This window comes from Sceloporus occidentalis, unplaced genomic scaffold, assembly GCF_023333645.1.
Source record: "Sceloporus occidentalis isolate IW3139 unplaced genomic scaffold, rSceOcc1.0.p SCAF_2, whole genome shotgun sequence".
Classification (NCBI taxonomy): Eukaryota; Metazoa; Chordata; class Lepidosauria; order Squamata; family Phrynosomatidae; genus Sceloporus; species Sceloporus occidentalis.
In genome coordinates this window covers 186,909,522-186,935,011 of record NW_028316982.1, presented here as the reverse complement: position 1 = coordinate 186,935,011, position 25,490 = coordinate 186,909,522, and the positions used below count along the sequence as shown (strand labels likewise).

Genomic DNA, 25,490 nt, shown 5'->3' with positions numbered 1-25,490 from the left:
ATGCACCAGAACAGGTCTCTTCCAGTAGTAAGCAGTGTAAGAGGTGGGCTCCCACTGAGAGCTGCCTCGAGTCATTGGGGCTGTTGGTGACTATCTCTGATTCGGTTTGCTGGTAGTGAGTTGAGATATCCTATTGAACCCTGGTGGCTGCTACTGCTATCTAGGCTGGGGTCTAGGAGTTATTCCAGTTGGATCTAAAAGGCCTGAACCATCAGCATCTAAAATCATTCTTTAAGGCCGAAAGGACTGAATGCCAGATTTTAATGATTTTGTCTCCTTTTGGGGAGGCAAGGAAAGCAATGCTTTGTTCTTGTACTTTTTCTCAACTACAATCTCATCCCCAAACATTTTTGAACCTTTACACAGACAGGTAGCCAAAATAGTCTTAGACTTGGTATTCCAGTTCTTTAGCCAAAGCAGCTTTCTAGGTGTTACCCCGAGATGCCATGGTATTAGACACAAACTATACTGAATCCAGACTGGCATCTGCCATAAAGACAAATACCTTAGTGAATTTGTTAATGCTTTGACAGACTCAAATTCCCTCTCCCAGTATTTGGGGAAATAAATCCTTTGTCTATGTAATTGCAGCACTGGCACACAATAGATGTCAGAAGCTAGGCATTGCCTTCATGAGTCCTGTGCAAACAGGGATTTAACTTTTTGTCCTCAGCATTTGGAGGGATGCCATCCCCATCCCTGGGAAAAAGGGCCCTTGAAATGAGACCTGAATTCTTCCGTAGTTTCAGCAGGTGGAGAATAAAAACATTTTGCATAAAACTGATGAAGATGTGTGCCCATTCACTTTCCAGTTTTAGCAATAATCTTAGAAAACATGGCAACTGTAGCATCCTGCCGGAACATTTATTTTTGGTATTTTCTCAGCACCTTCAGTGTTAGGTTGCCTGGAAGAACTCAACGTAAGGACTTTTCAGTCTTCCTCAGCAAAATAGCAAAGCAAATGTGTATACTCATCCCTCCACATTTGCTGAACTTAGGGGCACAGGGCCCCTGTGATTGTGTAAAACCACAAATAACAAAAACACTGTTTTTACTTGAGAAAACAGCACTCTAGGAATCTCTAGGTCCACCAGTGCAACTCTGTAGTCAACATCTGCCAGACATTGACCACAGAATTGCGCTGGAGGAGCTACAAATGTCTAGTGGAGTGTTCTCTCTAGGAATCTCTAGATCCTTCAGTGCAACTTTTGGTTAAAGTTGATTATAGAGTTACACTGGAGGACCTAAATAGTCCTAGAGATACATATTAGTAAAATCTGCAAAAACTCAAAGCCACAAATGCGTAAGGGCAAGTGTAGTGGTGTGCTCTGGTGAGCCTTTCTCCTCAAGAGAGAATGCCCCTTCTTTCCTGTCTAAGAGGCGGCTAAGGATGAACTCGTATTGGACCATGTAGTGGAGGAGATATGCTCTTCCTCCTAGCTTTATAGGGAAAGGGATGTGACATGGAGCCTCTTTCTGCCAGGCTATGTTCTTCTCAAACACCCAAACCTATGGAGGTCCTGGGAACCATGCTGAGGTCTCAAAAGGAATGTTTCCTCTGACATTGGACACATGAACACCCTCTAGAGGACGTGTATGAATCTGAGTCCTTCTCACTAGGCATGTCTCCTTTGACATTGGACATATGAATTGGGGAGAGGTTAGCTCTGCCATGTAGGGTAGAGGGAGTTAATTATTCAAGAAGCCCTGCCTTTAGAGAGTGTGGGAGAGCAAGGCTCACAGCAAAGATGCCCTCTTCACACTACAAGAACAAGAACTTATGACTCAGGCAAACAGTGAAATCACACTACACACAAAATGGCCAACAGATTCAACAGCTGCTTCAGAGAAACTGAAGGTGTATCACTGGGCAGGGATGGAATTCCACATCCTGGCAGAAAAGCAGCTGCATAATACCCTATAATACAATTGAGTGCTCTGTGGGATTCACCAATATTATTATTAAAAAATGTGAAGTGCCCTATGGACTGGTGCCAGGCTATGAGATATTGACTGTTCATCTGTGCCAAGTTTACAGAAAACAAACAGTTGTAACCAATAGGCACAAATACAGTGCTCATCCCTGGTATATTGGGAGAAAAAACCTACCAGTTCCCCACATAACACAACTGAGGAAGCACTGTCCTAAAATACATCAAGCAGAATATGGTCAGCAAGAAATCTTGGTATATTCCAAGGCAGACTTCCTAGAAAATCCAACGATTGCTGGTCTCATAATATAAAAAGTTCATCCATGAGGCAAGGCACAGAGGAATTATTTTTGAGAACAGACTAACTTTGTCAGTATGTAATACTTGTACGTTAAGTATCCTGTTTACTCTTACACTGAACTGATTATAGGCGGCTTCCTGCTTTATCTATACACTCAATTTTATATTTCTTTTTCTTCGTGAAGCTTTATTTCTAAGATGTCCAAATAGCAGCTTCTCTCCTATCTGCAAACAAAATAGATGATAGAAATGGAAGGCATCAAAATACTATTACAGGCTGAATATCTACACGACCAGCTCCTATCACTAGCCCTAGGACTCAATGGGTTGCTGTGACAGCCTCGTTGCTGGCCATTTCATGGCTACTGGAAAGCAAATGTAGGCCAGCGAAGCCTGCATCCAGTATGGAAGGGGAATAACCAATGAGGGAAGTCCCTTAAGTGACCTTAAGTCTGTCAGCAACCAGGTCACACCTAGTTCAAGGGTAGAGGGCTCTGCTTCACTCCCAGAAGTCAGGCAAAGCACACACCCCAAATATATTGATGCATCTGTCATTCCAGTTCTACTCAGCTGAGCGAATGGGTTTCCATCATCCATTAGGCAAGTCGGCCTATGAATGGGTTGTCATCCACAGGCAGGTATGATTCTGATGCCTAGATCCAAACCCATGCTGCAACCCAAGCCTACTCAACTATAATCAATAAAGTGGCATTTTGCATTCCAAGAAAATATAGAATGGGCTCATTCTTGCTTAAATGCAAAGCTCTATACTGATGTTGGGTTGACAGAGGTATTTTATGCTTCATTGTTGGTAACTAAGATCTCATAACTAGTTCTCATTCTGTTTAAATCTTGGATTTTTGTCTGAGGAATATAGACAGAAATGTCAGATATGTAGGGCAAATACATGTAATGTTCTGAATACATTGCCCATCTACTTACCAGTAGAAGTGCCAACCATCTTAACCAAGAATATGGAAGTCTCATTTCGATTGAATTTTCCTCAAAGTAAAGTAACTTATTGTTGTAACAAAAAACCAGATACAAGTGACAAATGGTATCTTCAGGATTTTTATTATTATTATTATTATTATTATTATTATTATTGCACAGTGAGAAGGGGAAACAGGGAAGCAGCAATTACAGTGAAAGAATAATGAACATGGAAGGACTTGCAATTCCATCACAATTTACAGGAAGGTACTAAGAACCTCATCTGCTTGGAACACCTTGAAGTCAGATCCATTTTCATTTGTACTCCAGCCACATAATCGAGTTCATATGAACTTCCCTTTGAGGCAGAACATTGGTCCATCTCGCTCAGTGTTATCTACTCCACCCAGCACTGCTTTGGCAAGGCCACAAAAGCAGAGTTTCCCCCCTCTACCCTACATGTGAACTTTTAATTGGGAGATGCCAAGAACTGAACCTAGAGCTGTCTACAAGCAGTGCATCTCTAAAATCGTCACCTTTTGTGTCAAGCCATTGCTACAAGGTTTTTAAGCCATCCTGTCTGAATGAATTTGAAAAAAAAATCGAAGTGTGGTTTTAATAAAACCAAAATACTATTACCAAAATGTAAATGGCTATTGTATGCAGCAATGTTCAGCTGAATTCACTAAAAGGAAATTATACAAACTGCCCTTAGGTCAATAGGCTTACTCCAGAATTTAGTGGTTTAAACATAAAAGCTCTAGCTTTTGGATTAAACAACCTATAAATCAAACACTTGGCAACATTTCAACTAAGAAGGCAGTGATGGGGAGAGTTCTGAAGTATCTTTGAGTCCTCAGTTCTCAAATTATGTGGGGCAGGGCATGTTGTTTCTGGAAGAACAGCATCTAATGATGCCAGCTCCCCTTATCCCAGCCAATGTTTGGCACGAAAATTGCCACATTCTATGCAGAAGAACAAAATCCTGCTGATTGACACCATGAACTTGTGGGAATCCAGTAGCAGACTGCTCTCCCTGGGAATGGTTATTGATTGTTGCCCTATGAAGGAAACCCCTATCATTTTGGTGTTTTGGAAAGGCCTTTTCTCCTATATTGAAAAGGTCTATTTTTCTGAAACATATATTTGCTGCTAGCTATGTGTTTCATCCTACCACCCACAGTATCTCTCCTTAGATAAAAGCTTCTCCCAGGATTTTGATAATACTTGAAAAGGAGTACTCAGCAAAGGACTTGTATGGTGCATCTAAATCTACCCCCCCCCCCCTTCAACAAATAAAACTCAACAAAAATTTTCTAAGAAAGGGCAGATGGGAAGTAGAACAGAGGTTATGTGCAATTTTTGTCTTCGGAGTACTAAATGGCCTCAGAGAATTATAGATTGGGGAAAGACTGACTATAGATAAAGATAAAACTCCCCCCCCCCTTACATAAATCAAACACAAATAATCCTAGTCTAATTTGAGATTGAATGAAAATCCGGAAGAACTCAATTGTTTTCCTACTTTCCTAGAGCTTTAGGCAGGAGTTGGAGACAACTTGTTATATTACATTTCTAGGGCTAGTACTGAATTCGTGGCTCAGTCATCTTGCATGTACACACAGGCTCTTCACAGCAAGTTGAATGCAAGAAATCTCTAGTCTCTGCCAAAAAGCTGGTACTAGACAGAGGACAGAAGGAATACTCACTCTAGAAGGCAAAGCTTGATTCTGGGATTGCTGACCAAACTGAGACCATTCAGTTTCTTCACATTTCATTTTTCCATGAGAACAGTGTCAATCCAATACATTTCAAGACCACTATATCTCATTGCATTTTAAAATTTTAACACAAAAGGCATGCATTAAACACAAAAGACATCAAAATACAGGCATCCTTGACAAAACTGTGTACTTGAATATAGGAAGAAGCTAGAGAAGAGAACCAGGTTTATTGCTCAACTAACTGTGGGAATAGACTTTCAGGTTTAAGGCAGTCATAATCATTCAGCTACTAGCATTAAATGCCCACAATATTTATCTTCAGTATTAAAAACAACCATCAGCACATTTAAGTTGTCATGAGTCATTTGTAATTATATATTCCAGTGACAGTATCTTTTAAGCAACTGTAGCAGGGCTTCATTTTGAAGTTGCTATCAAATTATTCTTTGCTATTTCACAAATAAGTCAGGAACGAGTACACTGATGCATATGGCATCAAAGAACAGTTTCCTTTTTTTTTAAAATTGCTCTCTAGTGACTTTTAAATCAAAATAAGTAAAGTGTAAAAAGACCACAGAGCTTCATTGTTGGATCTTAAAAGAATATGCACTTGCAATTAGAAATCCCTTTAAGAGCAATGTCATTTCATTGAGCGAAACTGTATTTCCCCTTCTCAATTTTTGGTCATATTTAGTAGTAACCACATCATGAAATTTCTTTGCTTCTTATCTCTATGCTGATCAGAGGGATGAGACCCAGTCTTATCTACTACTGCAGCAGTATACCAGGGCATGAACTCAGATGCTAGTATTCGTTTTGTAGACGACTGAGCATTGACGGGGGAGGGGGGGATCCCACATACACACGCAAGTTTTATGGACCAACAAGGGCTTCAGGTATCCTCTCTGATACACCATTTTGCAAATGTCTATCCAAAAGGGTGAGGAAGAAAATTATCCCTTTGCATGGGATCCAAGGTATTTTGACCCTATAAACAAGAGATGATGCATACGTATTATTTATAGAAAGAGTTTACCTCCAAATTAGCATTTTCATATGTATCTTGTCAGGAATATGACATAGTGGTAACAAGAGTGATGCAAACTACTGCTTGAACTACTGCAAAACCATTGTCCCAATGTTTACGGAACTGATGTATGAGAAACACTGTGGACACTCAAAGTGTGGTATGTATATGTTAGGTATTATTATTATTACTGATCTCAGGATGGCAGAAGGAGCAATCTACCACTGATGGGTTTAGCCTGCATACCTGCCAACCGTGCAGAGGTCAATATTCTTTTCAGTTATGTCCATTAAGACTTCTCTCCTTCCTAGTCAGTCTTTAATTCTCCTGCCTGCCAACCAGATGCAAAAATCCCTCTCCCAACAAGTCAGTAGTATTTTTGCCTATAAAGAAAAGGAAATGGGTGTTTTAAAAGATAGCAAGGGAATTGTCATTGAGCAGGCAATTCAGGATGGCAAAAAATAAAAATAAAATCAAACCATGGTTAAAAATCCCACTGACACCAACAAAGCAGATCAGGGGATGCAAAAAGACAAGTAGGGATACTGAACAGATGACCACTGCCCAGCATGTCTCTGGTGAGCAGAAAAGACCAGACAATTAAAATAGATTCTAAAAAGCTGTTCTTAACATCAAGCAAGAGCGAAACAGAGGAAATGGCTGCAAAAGAGGGAAAGCCGGAACACAAACAGGAGGTAAAGGGGACGGAACAGGAATTGGTGAAAGCAGATAAAAATAAGAAAAAGGGAGAAAAAGAAGCAAAACCTTGTTCTCAGCAATTGGGGAGGGAGTCCTCACCACCACTGAAGTTTCAAGCGGCCAGTTCCAGATGCCATTTTGAAACAGGTAGTTTGGCGGTGGGAGGAGCAGCTCCCTTGTTACCAAGAACTGGCAATCATAGAAAATCTCATCTGAATACATTTCATTCAATTAACAGAGCGATTATAGCCACCAGGGGCAGGGCTGAGGAGCCTCTTCAACCACTAAGTGGAGCAGACCTCAATATTAACAAAAAGATAGTCCCAGTGAGAAGGAGGTTGCTTCTGTTAGCTTCATGTGGCCGCAGGTAGGTAACAACGGACAAATGGGTCACAGAGGTGGTTACAAGGGGTTACGCTGTTCAATTCCATATGAAGCTGAGAAAGGTATCTTCCTTCATCAATATATTGGGTCTAAAGTAAAGCAAGCAATTGCATTGAAGAAGATTCCAACCCTTACTGGAAATCGAAGCAGTGGAGGAGGCACCAACACAGCACAAAAGTTCAGGGGTTTGTTCCATCTTTTTTTACCATTTCCAAAAGCAACGGGATCTACGGACTTATCTTGAATCTCAGGTAATTAAATGGTTTCATCTGGTACAGAAGATTCAAGATGTAGATGTTGCAGACAATAAAAGAGGGCAGGCTGTAAACCAGTAAACAGGTTTCTTCAAATGGTCAGCTGTAAATTCACACAAAATATTGGAGATCTGATGGTGTCAATAGATTGAAAGAAGCATATCTCCATATTCCGATGGCAGCACATGATAGGAAATATTTTGGTTTCAGTTTTAGGGAAACCATTTCCGGTTCAAGCCACATCTTTTCTGTTTGGTATCAGCACGTTCACAAAGGTGTTAATTCCCTTGATAGCCACACTCTTGATAGCCTATCTCAGACAAAAGGGAGTGCATTTATAGCCCTATCTGGACAACATATTGTTAAAAATCAGGTTGATGGGAAAGATCTTGGAGGACCTGAAACTGACAATTCAAACTTTGGAACTGTGGTTTTCTAGTGAACTATGAAAAGAGCCATTTATTGCCCACTTCGGCACTAACGGAATTGGAAGCACAAATCAATACAACAATAGGATATCTAGCTTTATCCCAAGAGAGGAGGGAGAAAATGAGAATGCTTGGTAGGTCACTTATTAACATTGAAATCAGCCAATATGAGATGTTGTGGGCAAAAATAACAGGTATTCTGATTTCAACAATTCAGCAGATGCCTTGGGGCAGGTGTCATACAAGAGGCCTCAGAAGGTACTTGATACCACACCAAAGGTTTACAGAAATCAAAGGTCATTATCAGGTACTGCTTCCATTTTCACTAAAGGAGGAGTTGAGGTGGAAGTTAGAACCTGCCAATTTATACAGAGGTGTTCCACTGGCAGACTTAGAGAAAGTGTGAATGACAACATATGTGAGCATAACAGGTTGGGAGGCTTATTGTGTTGATCAATCAGCCAAGGAATTTGGACTTCAATGAACAAAAAACCCAACAATATCAATTATTTGAAATTCAAGGCTGTCAGGTTAGCTTTAGTGAATTTTGCATAATGTGTGAAAAGTCAGCATGTGCAAATCTGCATGGACAACATGACTGTAAAGGTATGCATTTGCAATCAGGGACTGCAGTCCCTTCCTCTCATAACAGAATCCAACAAGCTGTTCAGATGGGTGGAGAAAAATCTGAAATCCATGTCAGCAGTATCTACAAGGAATAGTAAATGTAAAAGTGGATTATCTGAGCAGAAATGGATACATCCAGGAGAACAGAGCTCAAATATAGAGGTGTTCCAAGTGGTGAATGAAAAATTAGGACCCTTTCTAATAGACTTGTTTGCCCCGGTGTGAATACAAAGTCTAAAATATTTTAATCTTTAGATGGAAGCAGAAGTACAGAGGCAGAGTCATGGTCGAAAGGTCTGCATTACATACTTCCTCCATTAAAATCATTCAAAGAATCCTTCTAAAAGTCCAAAAGGAAAAAGGAACAGTGGTACTAATTGCTCCTTGGTGGTCAAAACAGCCACATTTTCCATTGCTGTTGCAGATGTTAGTAAAGAAACCGCTGACTGGCAATTTGCAAGGATCTCCTCAGACAAGGGCCAATGTTACATCCTGATCCAGGGTCGCTACATCTACCTGGCTTGGACATTAAACAGAGATATTTTAAGAACCAAGGTTATTCTACTGAAGTTGTTGAAACAATAACAGCTTCAAGGAGAAGTTTGACACAAAGAATATATAACATAACTTGGAAAGTATTCACTGTATGGTGCAGGATGTATTCAGATTCCTGTTAAAATGATACGTTTTGGACAATGAAGTTTGAAGAGAAATCACTTTCTGTTCACCTTCATATAAAAAGATTTTAGAGAGATACTACTCTGAAATCTTATCCTACGCTTCATAATTTCTGACATGAGATCTCACTCTAGTCTTAAATGTTTTAACAAAGTCACTTTTCAAGCCATTAAAACATTCTGCATTAAAGTTATTATCTTTCAAGGCAGCTTTTTTGGTAGCAATAACATCAGTATGTAGGGTTTGGGAGCTAGCAGCATTGTCAGTGAATCTCAACTTGTGCAGGTTCAAAGAGGACAGATTAGTGTTACAGTGAGCCACTCCTATCCACTGGGGTTTTGTTCCAAGACACACAAACACCGCCACCGTGGATGCTCAAGTTCCATTAAATACAGTAGTGTAGTAAAATGGTGTCCCTTATATAAAATGGCAAAATCAAGCATTACTTTTTAGAGTTCATATATTTTAAAAAATATTTTTCAAACTGTGGCTAGTTGAACCTATGGATAAAGAATCCATGCTTACGGAGGGCTGACTGTATATTTGGATCCATCTTTTCTATCAAAGTGCATATTCAAAAGGGTGGTACAGAAGCGATTTATCTGCCAGGCGTCTGCCCACAAACAAAATGGCATATTTTGGATGTGCACAAAGCAATAAAAATATATTTTAAAGGACATTACAAATTAGACATGCAGGTCTATCTTTGTTTCTTCTAATCCCAGAATATTGGGAGAGAGCGCTTTTAAATTAATAATTGAAAGATAAATTAAAGCTTGCATTTTTCTGTGCTATCATTACATACAGTACAATAGCCAAGGCCACACAATATGTAGCTGCATTCCACTAGGTCAATGTCAAGTACTATTGTGCATGCAACATCATCATTAGAAGATATATGTAACACAGCTGGTTGGTCAAAATCAACATTGATAAAACATTATAAATTGGATAGATTCAAGTCAGCACCGGAGTCATATGGGTGAACAGTACTGCAGGCAGTGGTGCAATGAGAGAGAAGGGATAAACTACTCAATAACAGGGGGCTAGATAAGTCCCATCAGTGGTGGATTGCTCCTTTTAACATCCCAAAAATGAGTGGATGGTACTCACTGAATTATTCTAGGATTGCAGGAGAAGCAATCCACACCCATCCTTAGATTAAATTTTTAAAAAGGAATATTAATGATTGGTTATACAAATGTATAAACATATGTAGGGACATTAGAGCAGACAGGGTAGTCCTGGACAAAAAAACTGAATGGGAAGGGATTCACAGCTTTTGGGGCATTAAAAAGCTCTGTCCTGCTTTCTGACTGTCATTAACGTTTGTCCAGCATTAAAACATCTTCGCCAACATCATCCTATAAATCTCTCGGTTTCCGTTTCCATTTCTTATTTCCTGCATTGGCAGCCATTCTTTCTCAAGGTAATAGTATACTGAATAATGGATTGGTTTTAAGTTCTGCTATATTCCGATTTCTGCAGATAACTAATCTCTGTGGAGACAAGAGAGTTTTCTGACCCGTTGGCAAGGCAGGAAAGAAAAAAAACTGAGGAGAAAAGGGTTAGAAGCAACAGACTTAATGGTTTGGAATGTTGGAGGATCCTGCCTGACTGAGTTGGCACTAGGAGATTACCTATTTGTATGGACTGTACCGTCAGTCTCATGGAGAATGTTGAATCCTGCATCGTTGGTTGGCACCCAGGTTAAAACCATCAGTGGTGGATTGCTTCTTCAGCAATCCCAGAATGACAATTTACAGTGCATACCAACCACTCATTTTACAGCTTGAAAATTACCTGACTCTTTTAAGAAAGGTGTCAAAAAGGACAATGGTGTCACAGGGGGTGGGGGTGGGTGGGAGGTAGGACTGCCCCAGGTGACACTCAGTAGGGCCCTCTTCTCCCTTTTAAATACTGTTGTTTTTTAAAAATGAAAAGGAGTGTAATTTCAAAAATATGAAAACTACTAATGGAAAGTAGAGAAGAGATTTTCCCTTTTGGTTGTCTGTCTGCTAAATTTATCAAACTTTTATTTGTAGTGGGAAACAATATGGAGTAAAATGAAAAGGAAATGGGGCAGGTAATTTTTTAGCAGATGAACAGCAAAGGGGAAAGCTTTAAACAGCCTCTACTCCTGTTGCACTTTTGCTACCAACTATAACCTTCCAATATATATATATATATATATATATATATATATATATATATATATATCATACAGAACTCCCATCCCCATCTAGGATGGCCTCAAGTTGCTCTGCAGTGAATAGGATCACAACTGTTCCACAGACTAAAATACCATATTTATACTGTAGATATCCTGAGATTTATAGTCAGATAGTTACAGCCATGCAACTATTTTATATCTGAACGGCCTCCTGTGGATATCAAACTGCAGCAGTGTAAATCTAACCAAAGCCATACTGAGGCACTGAAGAAAAAAAGTGTAAATGTACCTCCTAACAATACTTTTTAAAAATTCCTATCCCTTCCAATACAAAGAAAGCTAATCCTATTACTGATGAAAACGCTCATTTCACAGATAAATTTAGGAGCCATTATATGTCTTCCCAGTAAGAATGACAGGTTCTTTACAGTGGCCTAAGTGTTCAAGAAGTTGATCACAATTGTCTTATTGTTCTTAAATGAATTCATTCTAGCTGCCTAAACATCTCCCCTAAATCTGTTTTTCCTTTAAATTAAGAGTCACTGGAAATATACACAGATTTCATTTCATGTATGCTGGGGTTTTTTTTTTCTGAATGCAAAGGTTGAATGCCCTGCTCAGAAACACAGACATGACAACACTGTAAACATTCATAGGCATGGTTCAAATTTCATGCAATAAGCCACTGACAAAAAGGATGTGCAAACAAAACTGGTTTCAAGAGTGGTTTTTTTTAACAAGATAGATCAGTTGGAATTGGGGTACTCAAACTGAACACCTAATGTGGTATTTTAGTGAGTGTGAATAAAATGTAATATAGATATTTAAACAATGTGCTTGAAAATCTAAATCATTATTTTTTTCTTTGTCTATTAGGACCAACTGTATTTAAATAATATTTTTGTTCATGGACAATTGTCAAAATATAGATTTAAAAATATACTACAGAGACATCAAAGAATGGGTTTTGGTATTCAGTTCCCACTCTAGCTTTGATCTTGTAAAAAGGTGTTATCAGAACTCGTGCTGGACTGCTTTTCAAGACATGTTCTCTTTAACTTCCTTGACATTAGTCAGTGGTTGACTAAAAGTTATTCAAGCATGTCTTCGCTTTCAGAGTGAGACCGTTTTGTTTTCATTTATTTCAAAATTGTTCTTCTTAGAAGAATCACTGTTCTTTTTAATTTGTGCTTAACTGAACTTAAATATTTCTAAGTTCATGATGTATACACTCATTGGTTCAATAATTTTGTTAGTGTAATCCTTGTTGTTAACGGCCTTGCAGTCAGGCCAGAATCATGGTTGACTCTGTGGATGAGACATTTCTAAGACCTCCTATTCTCCACTGCTCTGCTTAGGTCCTGTAGATTTAGCCCATGGCCTCCTTGCATTTATCCATCTGGTGTGCAGTCTTCCTCTCTTTCTACTGTCTTCTACCTTCCCTAGCATTATCATCTCCTCTAGTGAGTCATGCCTTCTCATAATATGGTCAAAATATGACCCAGTTTCATTATCTTGGCTTCCAGGAAGAGTTCAGGCTTAATCTGTTCAAAGACTCATTTGTTTGTCTTTTTTGGCCATCTATGGTATCCTCAGCACTCCTCTTCAGCACATCTCAAATGACTTTATTGTCTTTCTGTTGGCTTTCTTCACTGTCCAGCGCTCACACCCATACATGTTGATGGGGAATATAATGGCTTGGACAATTCTAACTTTAGTACTCAGTTATATATTTTGTATACTTTAGGATCTTATCTAGTTCTTTCATGGCTGCCCTTTCCAATCCTAGTCTTCTTATTTCTTGACTGCAGCCTGCTTTCTGATCAATGTTTGATCCAAGGTGTGGAAAATCTCTATTTCCATTTGGATTGGTCATTTCAAACCTAGTTCATAATAAAATGATGAAACAGTTAACAGTAGGATTAAACATTCTAATGTTAACTACTTCATCATTTTACTATGAGCTGGGTTTGAAATGACCAATCCAAATGAAATTGTGCCTGATCCCTATATTTTCAGTAGAGTTTCCTAAAACAATGACAATTTGAGGTAATGAATTCCAAAATCCAAATTAATCTTCTCTGTCAGAATTTATCCACAATAATTATTTATTAAATCTGGTTTAATCTTGCAAAATCATAATTAGATTTTTTTAAAAAAAAAATGTTTAGAGTAACTATTGTAAAATAAAGTCTCCAAGTGTTTTCCAAGTAAGCAGAGTAGATACTGAAGAAAAGAGCTTTTCGAACTGTGGAAAGAATCAACAAATTAACATTAAAACCTCCACATCTTTTCAAAGAATGTCTACTTTGAAAAGTATGTATATTGTTGGTAGGATCAGAAAAGCCACTATAGTGGTTTCTTAGGTATTTTGCTTGTTTGTAATGTAATGGACTGCATTGTGTCATATAAAAATGTGACATTGTGAGTTTTCTAAGCACATATTCAACTACATTAAAATTTGTCTGTTACGTTATATTGCTGTGTAAGACACGACTGTCGAAAAAGGAGTCAAAACAATCTTGCTGATTCTTACTCAGGACTAGAAACAGACCTTCAAAAATAGTACCCTTTAACTATACAATTGTATATTCTAACTGCAGCCACAGTGCAACTGCTTTTGTCATTTGTGACTCAACACTAAGCATGTTTTGGCAAAGTAGTTATAATAACTCACACCAAAAATGCATATGGCAATCTTATAAAGTCCCTTCTATTCTTGCTATTTCGGTCTCATAAAAGGTCTTTCTAAGGGAAATAATTGGCTACTGTAAATTAAGGGATTTTCAAATTTGGAACTAAGCAGACTTCTTTCTGAATCCAGGTGTCACCCACCAAGGCAGAAAACAGTGAGTTATCGATTTGCTTTATACTTGGATGCATCCCTGGGTTCACTGCTAGGGTTGCTCCAGTCATCAGCTTCTGGGGTGGTCTTGTAATGTCGCCAGGCTGACTTATTAAAAACTGGCAGTCTTTCAAATGATTCACTGGAAAGAGCCTAAAGAAAGAAATTAGAAGAACATGCTTCAGATCTCCACAGCATATGAAACATGAGTACACTTCATTTAGAGACTTATCACCATACTCAACTGAAGTGTGTATGTCCTTTACATGCACTGGAACTTTCTCTTTGCTCTCATTTTTGTAGCTACTGAGGATATGGTTCTATATTTATATTCTCTTGCTTTGAATATTAGTAAGTATAATATTTGAATCTGAAATGATCTCCTACTCCTGGATAGTCTAATATGAGTCCATTAATTCCAAAGGCCTAATCTGGAATTTGTTTCAAATGTGAACTGTCCCACTGTACAGGATACAATTTATTATCCTACTACTTCCATAAAGAAAGTTTTTTTTGTGGCCCTCCTATTAATTAGTCGTTCAAAAGATTATGGAGGGAAAAGATTAATAAAACAAAGGATGACCTTTGCTACAAAAAAGGTATAGTAGGCCCTTGTTATCTGCTGGGGTTTGGTTCTAGGACCCCCTGTGGATAATCTGCAGATGCTCGTCCCATTAAATATAATGGCATAGTAAAATGGTGTCCCTTATATAAAATGGAAAATCAAGGTTTGCTATTTGAATTTATACTTTTTAAAAATATTTTCAAGCCATGAATGCTTGAATCCATGGATAAAAAATCCATGGATAAGGAGGGCCGACTGCAGTGCATACCCAGTCACAAAAGTCTAACACAAAAGTCTAACACTGGCCCCAAGAACGTGAGGAAAAACCTTTAACATTACAACTTAGGTCCTATCAAGGGACAACATACACCATTGCCTTATATGGAATACCTTATATAAAATATATTGTACTTAACACTGCATAATATAAAACCAATGATAAACTAAATTTTTACTTATGATGCCTATTACACAGCATTAAATCATTAGCACATGTCCTAAACCTTTAGCCAGTACATGACTGAAAGTTTCATGACTAGCTAAAGGCTCAGGACATGCTTTACTAATTTATCTTTCTTACAGAGAAATCAAGGTATTACCTTCAAATAAATTACAGCATCAGTGCCTACACCTTCCATTGAGTACAGTTTGAGATCACCTTGAAAATATCTAGCATAAAGACGAGATATTGGCAGACCATATCCATATCCAGCCTAAAGAAGAAATCAATATTTTTAGAATTAAAAAGCCAACTGTTACCTTTAGATAACATCTTTACCTGGACACCTCTTGTTGTCAGAAGAAGGGGAAAGGGTACTGAAGAAGCACATGGACAGAGTGTCTCTCCTGGTGCCTTCTACTTCTTAGCAGAACAATATTCCAAAAGATATTGCCAGTCATTGTCACTCACTACCTTTCAATGGAAGGTGAATACCTTTTTATTCCTAAATATATTCTCCCAGATTGATCCAAAGGGAAATATTTAGTATGATTGTGTTATTGTTACTTTGATTTGTCATTTTGAGTTTGAGTCTTACGATTTTTGAAATATGTTGAACATTTTTGCAGAAAGGCAGCAAAAACACACTTTTAAGAGTGTGCAATTTTTTTTCTTTCAAACTTTAGAATCTGTCAACATTTAAGGTTTTCAGGCTATAGAAAAATTATTTTGAATGTGGGAGAAAGAAAAGATGACAATCACACAAAACGATTTCTGACAACATGCACAAATGAACCAAAAATGTGATTGCAGGAGCTTTAGAAGGATGGGGATTTTGTTGTGCTCCTAAGGATGCAGTTACATTAACAGAACTGACAGTGATCCACAAGCCATCCAAACTAGTTGATAGTCTTTCAGGAGTCTCCACAGTTGCAGTTAGTGCTGCAATAGCCCAGTCACCGCTCAGTGGTGCTGAGCTTTTGATGGTAGTTTATTACTTGGGATTGTTATTCACAGCAGTCTCTAAACATAGGAGATGTGAAAAAAGCAAGAACTGGAACTGCATCCTTCAGTTAGTCTACTCTGTTAGGTCAATTATTGTTGATAGCATGAAGCAATGAAAGAAAGAAAAAAGTTGTAGCAGAAATAAGACTTGCAATTTTGTCGACAGAAACAAATTACAAGGATGTATAGAATCCTAACTATGCTCCCAAGTAGTCCTGATAGATGGAGCCTTCAAAATAAACAAAAATATCTATATATACTACTTGCAACAGAAGGAAAGCAGTTATGTTTATTTTTCATAGAATGGTTCAAAAGGCAGTGGGCAATTGGCATCTTCATGTCCTAAGAATGTAGACTATGTTACAGAGATGTATGTTCTCGATACCTGAATTCATCTAAACAACACATTTTAAGTTGTGTTTATTCATAGCTAATAAATCAAAATTTTAAAAAAACCTGCATCTATGACATATAGACACATGAAACTGAGGAGTATCTGTTTTTAACATGGTTCTGTTTTGCTTTCCACAGCACAGGGAATGACTTCTTAATTGTTTAGACTGCAGTCCTACAAACACTCGCTTTAAGACAGGTCCCACTGAATTAAATAGGTTTAACATGTAAGTAGACATGTATAAGATTGTACTATCATCAATAAATTCTAGAACAGTGTGATAATTCTAACTACCTGTATATATCTCATGTATGGTGCCAAAATTATGGATTTTGCCATGATCTGTGGATAGGTGGAGGGTAAAACATGAAGTCTCCTTCAGTGTGTGTATGTGTGCGCACAGCAAGAGGAACTCTAATTGAGGCTTTTTGCTTCAGCGCTTCAACTTTGCTTTCACCCTTCACTCCCCAGACAGCAGGGGCCACCACAGGTGGGAGAAAGACTCTGTTTAACAGCAATCAATCACCCAGGAGTCTTTCTGCTTGGGTCAAGAGAAAAAGAAAATCTCTCCCCACCACATGGGGAAATCTGAAAGAGCTGCTATCATATTACCATGCTGACTTGCAAATAAGTTGACCTGGGATTTTGAAGTCAATATTTGGACATAAATTTTTAGACTTATAGACAAGCAGATATGGTATGTAATTTCCAAACTTCTGCCTGTTCACATGTTTTATCTCCAAAATGTTTATCTCATTTGTATTTATTGTATCTGTGCTCTCCCTCCCTCCTGTAAGGAGCTCAGAGTGGCATAAATAGCTTCTCTTTCTCCTCTTTCCAATCTGCTTTTCCCTAGGTTAAGGTCACTAAACCACATACTAAACAGTTTCAAAAAAATTAGGAAAAGAAGAACATGAAAAAAATAATGTTTTATTGAAAACTTCAGAACCTTTCAAAGTAGAAGGGACAACAACAAACAAAAGCAGCTGCAAGCAAAGGATAAGAATGTAAATGTTCATCTGAATTTTTTAAAAAAAACTTTAAGATTTTCATCTGTTCTGTGATAATCCTAAATCTCCCTCATGCCTTATCATACTCCATAAACTTTTTTGAAACCTATAATCTATTGTTGTGTACACTGTTGTATATAGTGTATGCCATGTCAAATGTCTTTTACAGACAAAATATAAGACAGAAATGGTAATATCTACATACTACTCCTAAAAGGATCGTCACAGGGGTTCCCAACCTGTGTTGCGAGGAGCCCTTAGGGCTCCTTGTGCATTTCCCATGTACTCCGCTGCTGATCCAGATGAAAGAAATAAAAATCAAATAAAATTAAAGAATAAGAATATATTATATATATATATACTCCTAAACACCACTGACTTGTAAGACATAGGGTAGGCCTCATAGGGGCTCTGCCATAGAAATAAGGGCTCAGAAAGACAAAAAGGTTGGGAACCTATGGTCTATATGTAAGTGTACTATGCAAATTGGTACACATTCACATTGATGGTTAATTTATTCACTTTTCTGCACAAATTCCAATCTATTCGCATCTATTGACCCTCTCTCTCTACTGAAAATGTACAGCTATCTGAATGCATGCAAAGCAGATAGACATCCACACATGCAATAGTGTGCATTTCTGAAAATTTCAGCAGATACTCTGATAAAAACCTGCAGAGTTTAAGGAGCAATTCAAGGGGGATCCTGCAAAAGAAATGAACTCCTGTGATTTGCATGTGGTCAGATTACATTCTAATTGGCTGGAATTAGGAATATTTTAAACATGCAGACATGTTCAAGGACAGAAAAAGAACAACTCTATATAATGAAAGATTTAGCTGAGCAGGCAAGGAATGAAAGGAAAGGGTCCAGTACAGATGTAGCATTCCCAATGGGAGCATGTCAAGGCCCAAATGCTTCCTCCAACAATCCCATGAATATTCCCAACCTCCCTTCACAGTTTACATCAGTTTATGGTGGGAAACTGTGGAAGGGTAGAGGGCCAGGTTAGCACACACGGACACTTTGGAGGGCTGCACCCCGGCCGAACCCAAAGGGTGCTCAACAATGGCTCCTTTTCATCCTGGAGAGAAGTGACCAGTGGGGTCCCACAGGGCTCTGTCCTGGGCCCAGTGCTATTCAACATCTTTATCAATGACCTGGATGACAGAATTGGGAGCATACTTATCAAATTTGCAGATGACACCAAATTAGGGGGAATAGCTAATACCCCAGAGGACAGGATCAAGATTCAAAATGACCTGAATAGACTAGAAAGCTGGGCCAAAGCTAACAAAATGAAATTCAACACAGAGAAATGTAAGGTATTGCACTTAGGGCGGAAAAATAAAATGCACAGATATAGGATGGGTGACACCTGGCTGAATGAAACTACGTGTGAAAGGGATCTAGGAGTCCAAGTAGACCACAAGTTGAACATGAGTGAACAGTGTGATGCGGTAGCTAAAAAGGCCAATGCTATTTTAGGCTGCATCAATAGAAGTATAGTGTCTAGATCAAGAGAAGTAATAGTGCCACTGTATTCTGCTTTGGTCAGGCCTCACCTAGAATATTGTGTCCAGTTCTGGGCGCCACAATTCAGAAAGGACATTGAGAAACTGGAGCGTGTCCAAAGGAGGGCGACAAAAATGGTGAAGGGTCTGGAGACCATGCCCTATGAGGAACGACTTAGGGAGCTGGGGATGTTTAGCCTGGAGAAAAGAAGGTTAAGAGGTGATATGATAGCCCTGTTTAAATATTTGAAAGGATGTCATATTGAGGAGGGAGCAAGCTTGTTTTCTGCTGCTCCAGAGAACAGGACCCGGAACAATGGATGCAAGCTACAGGAAAAGAGATTCCACCTGAACATTAGGAGGAACTTCCTGACAGTAAGGGCTGTTCGGCAGTGGAATGCACTTCCTCGGAAGGTGATAGAGTCTCCTTCCTTGGAGGTCTTTAAACAGAGGCTGGATGGCCATCTGTCAGGGATGCTTTGATTTGGATTTCCTGCATGGCAGGGGGTTGGACTGGATGGCCCTAGTGGTCTCTTCCAACTCTACGTATCTATGATTCTATGATTCTATGATTCATCTGCTTGCACACGCATGCACACACAACCCACCAACTCAAATTTTCTCTTCCCAAAAGCCTCTAGTGGACAAGGGAGGTATTATCACCATGTTTTCTTCCTTGGCTCAGCAGACTTTTTAAAAATGCAGTGAACTGAGGTCAATTACTGTTCATTTCAAAAAAGACCTCTTTTAGCCCTGAAGTATCCTATGGTTGCCCCCCAAATAAGGTGTAAATCCCTCCCACACCAACAGAGGGCATTTTGGAACAAAAACGTTATTTTGAAAAATCTTGCAAAAATTTGTAAGAGCTCTACAGGCCCCAGACATGGTGAAAATGCCCTCCAAACTCTCTAGCAAGCATTATGGGAAAAAATATCTCATGGATAATAGAGAGCCAGCATTGTATACTGGTTTGAATGTAGGACTAGGACTCTGGAGATTGGTGTTCAATTCCCAACTTGGCCATGGAAACCCACTGGGTGACCTTGGGTGGGTCACACCCTCCCAGCCCCTGAAAATCCATGATAGCTTTGTTTTATGGTTGCCATGAGTCAGAAATGACTTGAAGGCACACAACAAGAACAAAAACAACAGCAACATGGGACACTGGGCACATACTTTGCCCATCACAAATTTAAACATTAATCATAATGTAATTTCACTTCTGCAAGTAATGTTGATCAGACTGCTTTTGGAACTAGAGAGTGAAGCCAATGACTGGTGTGGGCGGGGCTGGAGTAGCTGGTTGCATGATGAATGCCCTTTCCTAGCTCCTCCCTCCTGAGTCGACGGTAGGCGGCAACAAACTTACAAGCACGTTGCAGGAAAACTAAACTTTTAATAACAACTTTCAAACCCCCAACACACCAACACCTGAGTTACTTCTCAAACCTTCAGACAACCATAAGTCCCAGTAGTGCCCAAACAAAGTCTCTCTCTTGTTAGTCATCTTCCTCCACCGCCTGGCTCCGCCACAAGGGTCTGCCGCCTGAATGCTTTTCCAGGGCTTCTGCTTCGGACTTCTCTTTGTCCCGGGGTTCTGGGCCGGTTTGCCACTGCTCTCCCTTGGGGTCCCACCAAGCGCCCTCCAGGGGGTCCTCCTTCCTTATAGCCCAACTCTCAGCGTCAGGAAAAGGAAAATCACCTTCTACACAGGGGTCCCACAGGGAAACCTCCTCGTGAGGCCCCTTTCGCCAACCACCCAACCTAGTCTGCAAGACTGCTGGCACCCCGTCTCTTATAGGCTTTCGCTTTACCTCTTCTTTCCCTTCTCCAACCGTAACTCCCCGTCCTCCTCTTCCACCACGTGTTCCTCCTCCCAGTCGCCTCTCTTCTCCTCTTATTCCCCTTGGACTCCCTCCTCCTTCTCCCAGCTCCGCCTCTCGCCCCTCTTCCTCCACCTGACCCTCATTAGCCCCTTCAGCCCTCTCTCTTAAGGGTACCCCCTCACTACAACTGGAATGGAGGACAGTCCTGGTTAGCATTCACCATGGTTGGTTCTGATGCTACATAAAGGTCTCACAATCCATTTGATAAACTTAGGCTTGGAATATGGGATGGGGGAATATTCTTCTAAACAAAATTTAAAATCAATTAACACTATCTATATACAAGAGATAGTAATAAAAAGCAACCATGATTTTAAAGCAATCAAAACAATTATTTAACATTCAAAGAAGTTTTCAACAGACACATTATTAACCAAATAAGTAGACTACATTATGATTATAGCAACAATAGGAATGCCTCTTTTTCAGAAGAGGTGGTACATTATGGCTTGTATGTGTTGCTCACTGATTATGAGGATAATGAGAAGTCTACACACACACATACACACACACACACACAAATAAAAATAAATACTAGAGCACATTCTCCTTTAAAATTTGCTGCTTTAAGCAGTAAAAATAGTCAGCCCAGCAAGCCAGACTGAATAATCAGAATTAAATTATGTAGCTTGATATTCAGTATTGGCTGAAATAGATGAGAAACAATTCTCCGCTTAGTCGCCAGCAGTATTCTTCAGGGTTCCCAATACCTGGGTTTACAAATGCTGTTGGACTGTGCCCACAAATCCCACGATCCATGGCCACGGATTCTGGAAGCTGCTGTCCAACAATATTTGGCAACTACAGGAACATAGGAAATTGTCTTATACTGGTCTATCTAGCTAAACAAGCAGCTCTCTAGGGTCTTAGGCAGAACTCTTTCCTTGTCCTAGCTGGAAACCCTGTGGTTCCCTGGGGATCTCCCATTAAAGCATTGGCCAGGCATGACTATTTATTTAGCTTGTCTGTGGGGAATGATGTATCTATATTTAAATCAATTCTTTTTTGTTACACGTAGAAACAACAGGGAAAGGATAAGGCCTATGTTTCTGCATAAATGGTGATACAACTAATTAAGCACAGCAAGTGTATTTTACATTCTGATACTGGACATTGCACAAAATCACAGAATAAAAGGGTAGAAGGGGCTTTGAAGGGGCAAGTCAACTTTAACTAAAGCATGCTTAATACTCGTCAGTTTTATTCTGAAAGAAAAACAGCTATAATGCCATAACAGCTGGTTCTTAGTCCAAACTGGTGGTTGTTGTCAGTTCTTTATTGAAAATCACTCTCCCTTGGCTATTACTCCCCCAAATCATTCTTGATTGCTTTTCAGAAATGTTCTGCATTTCCATATATCAAACTAAAACCTATTGGAATATATTTGTCACCGATAAGGAAAAAGAAGGGCATAAGAACATAAGAACTCTGCTTATCATTCTAATGGAGTTTTCAGTTCTAGTATTGTGTCCCAACAGTGAGCATTCAAATATCTATGGGAAACCCACAGAAGATCTCTGCGCAGCAGCACCCCCCTGCTTGTGCTACCCAGCAACTGGTAATGAAAGGCACAGTGTCTCTAATAACAGAGATAACATACAACCTTCGTGAGTAGTACAGCCACTGGTTGTCTTAAGTTCTGTAAATATTTCTAATCCACTTTTAATTAAATTTGCCCAAGGCTTAGGTTGATATAATACAACTGTTGTTTTTACACAGCACTATTGTCAGGAAAGAGACAAAACAGGCTGTTTAGTGGAAAACATTTCACCTGCTTAATAGAACTCACCAAAGGAACAGCTCTTGATGGTTCCAAACTAGGCCTGGGTGCAGTTGAATACATGTAGTTAAAAAGACGATCTATTTTCCTCAGTGGCACACCACCACCTTTATCACTTATCTACAGAGTAAAAATGAAAGTTTCATTTAAAAAACAAAAACAAAATTACCCTCTAAGTATCTGACACACTTTGTATTATAAGGAGTACAGGTTTAATTATTTAACACTTTCATAAATACTAAAGGAAATCTGCTCCCAGACTATATTCACCATGTGACATACAGGGTATTACCAAAATTATTATGTATAGAACACAGTCCTCAAGCCTGTAATAAATTAGAAAAAGGGAAGATATTTTAAAACTTCAAATGTTAGATTTTCCATTTATCCAAGTGCATAAGTATCAATCAATGCAGGAATTATTTACAATTACTATTCTGATTATGCTGTGTTCTAAGCAAAGAGCAAAAACTGCAGAGGTGTCTGCTCTTTTTGTGGAGTACTTAAAAGCAGTAACAGAATATGAAAGATACTTAAAATTCTAAATGGAATGTAGTACTGTTACTTACTATGAAAGTTCATTCTTCCAAGGTGCAAGGAGCAACTCATGCACTGTGAGTTAGCAGTTACACTGTCCAGAATTTAAGGCAGGAACAACATGACTTTAAATATCCTAGAGAACTTCCTTTGTCTCCCATTCCCTTTACTTCCTATACAGTGGACCCTTGGTATCCACTGGGGTTTAGTTCCAGGAATCCCTATGGATACCAAAATCTGTGGATGCTCAAGTCCTATTAAATATAATGCCATAGTAAAATGGTGTTCCTTATATAAAATGGCAAAATCAAGGTTTGCTGCTTGGAATTTATACTTTTTTTAAAAGTGTAAATTCAAGCTGTGGGTGCTTGAATCAGTGGATAAAAAAGGGCCGACTGTATATACCTTTGCCTGTATATACCATATATATATATATATATATATATATATATATATATATATATAAAATCCCTCACAAATTTAGACATAAACATGAAACAGATGAACCATGAAAACATTTTCATTCAACAGAGATGTCACTTTGAAGGTTGCAATTTGCTCCTTTATGGGCAAAGGTGAGAGATTAAATAACTAACAAAACAGGGAGAGAACTCCCTTGCAACACATAAACTGCGTGATTCCCATCTTGGATTTTGGGCAGAGCAATTGACAGCTCACTCTCTAGCATAAAGTGAACTCTTGCTAGAGAAAGACTTTATGTAAGTTCACAAGTTTATGCACTTCCAGGTCTCTAGCTCCACTCATAGTAATCTCTGAAATTTTCTACCACATTCTATAAACCAGGCCTTCAAATGAGCTGGATTTTCTTGTGCCCCTGTACATAGAAAATTGTTTTTAAGGCTTACCACTAAAAACTAAAATACTACTTAGCATGTTATTTACCTTTATTGAAAGATCTTCTTTACCCAAAGTGACTAAGGTTTTAACTGATGGATAGCTTTCACATTTACCTTCATGTAACTCTACTGTGGCTCGCATAGAGTTCTGAAAATTTAAAAGAAACATTTTTATTATTTCTATCTATTGGGGAAATTCAACTGGGGGCTTTAATATCTTACCTTAACAACAATAAAACCAATTTTTTTTTGTTTTATTGTAAAGATTACTGATTGAATTCATCTTTAAAAACACACACACAGATAGCAAACATTTGTGAACTTCAGGAATGACTTTATATTTTGGGTACTTGTGGGCAAGATTGCCAGTGCACACATGAAGTTTCTCATAATCAAGGCCTACTCTAATCAGCACAATGCCAACTGCTGATATGAGTAAAAACAGCTCTTCCATTAATTCAAATACACTATTATTAAAAATCTGTATGTTATCCTGATTTGAGTGACTGTTATCAGAAAGCAATAACAAACAAGATGGCCCATTGATAATCCTGAATGTAGGTTTCTCAATGGAAAAAACAACCCCTATGTTGTATAGCAAAATGCCCTCGGAAATTTCAAATGACTATGTAACATGTTACTTAATTGAATATTTTAGCCTGAGCTCAATCTGAGGAATGTAAGTGATAACTATTTCTATTAAATTATTTCTCTGAAGTGATATTTGAAATACAGTGAGCCCGTTATCCACTGGGGTTTGGTTCCAGGACCTCCCTTGGGTATCAAAATGTGGATAATCAAGTCCCATTAAATAGAATGGCATAGTAAAATGGTGCCCTTTATTTAAAATGGCAAAATCAAGGTTTGTTATTTGGAATTTATTCTTTTTAAAAAACATGTTCAAGCCATAGATGCTTTAATTTGTGGATAAAAAAATCCATGGATAATAAGGGCCAACTGTATAATGTTTTGCCTAGTATCAGGTGCTGGTTGTAAAACATACTCTAAAATAAACACACTGTAAAGGTAAAGGTGTCACCTTTGACGTGATTGTCTAATCGTACTATGGTGCATCTTCCAACCAAAGTGGTACCTATTTATCTATTTACACTTTTACATGCTTTTGAACTGCTAGGTTGGCAGAAACTGGGACTAGTGACAGGAGCCCACTCTGTCACATGACACTTGGGTCTTGAACTGCCAACCTTGCGGTCATCAGTCGGTATCTTAACCACTAAACCACCACATCCCTCTGTATTTTACTGCTGGAACACACTATAATGTTGGGGGGGGGACTCCAAAACTAATGGACAATTTCATTAAAAAGACATTACACACATTATGTGTTATCAAAATGTGGGGTAATCCATTATTAAATAATCCATTACTTAAGACTGGTTTTTATTAAAATACAGTTTGCTATCAAAGATGTGAATTTTCAATTAATTTATATCCTGTATAATTGTTCCCAGTACAACTTTCCAAATTTCAACCTTCTA

General features: G+C 38.7%; 1 protein-coding gene across 9 annotated transcripts in view; it reads right to left on the bottom strand.

Annotated features, from left to right (window-relative positions):
- The window catches only part of LOC149319469 (pyruvate dehydrogenase (acetyl-transferring) kinase isozyme 3, mitochondrial), an 89,008-nt gene that overhangs the window by 26,273 nt on the left and 37,245 nt on the right, over positions 1–25,490 (bottom strand). For 2 of the 9 annotated variants that reach the window (XR_016280200.1, XR_016280199.1), the window contains exons 8-10: positions 24,038–24,139; positions 22,607–22,717; positions 6,162–6,298 (exon numbers count right to left, since the gene is read on the bottom strand). Coding sequence is in view for 6 of the 9 variants with exons in the window: in XM_089511779.1 (XP_089367905.1) it covers positions 14,013–14,156; positions 15,168–15,281; positions 22,607–22,717; positions 24,038–24,139 (471 nt within the window). In the remaining 3 variants the exon portion in view is untranslated. The other 7 variants (XM_089511779.1, XM_089511778.1, XM_089511780.1 and 4 more) reach the window with 7 other exon arrangements.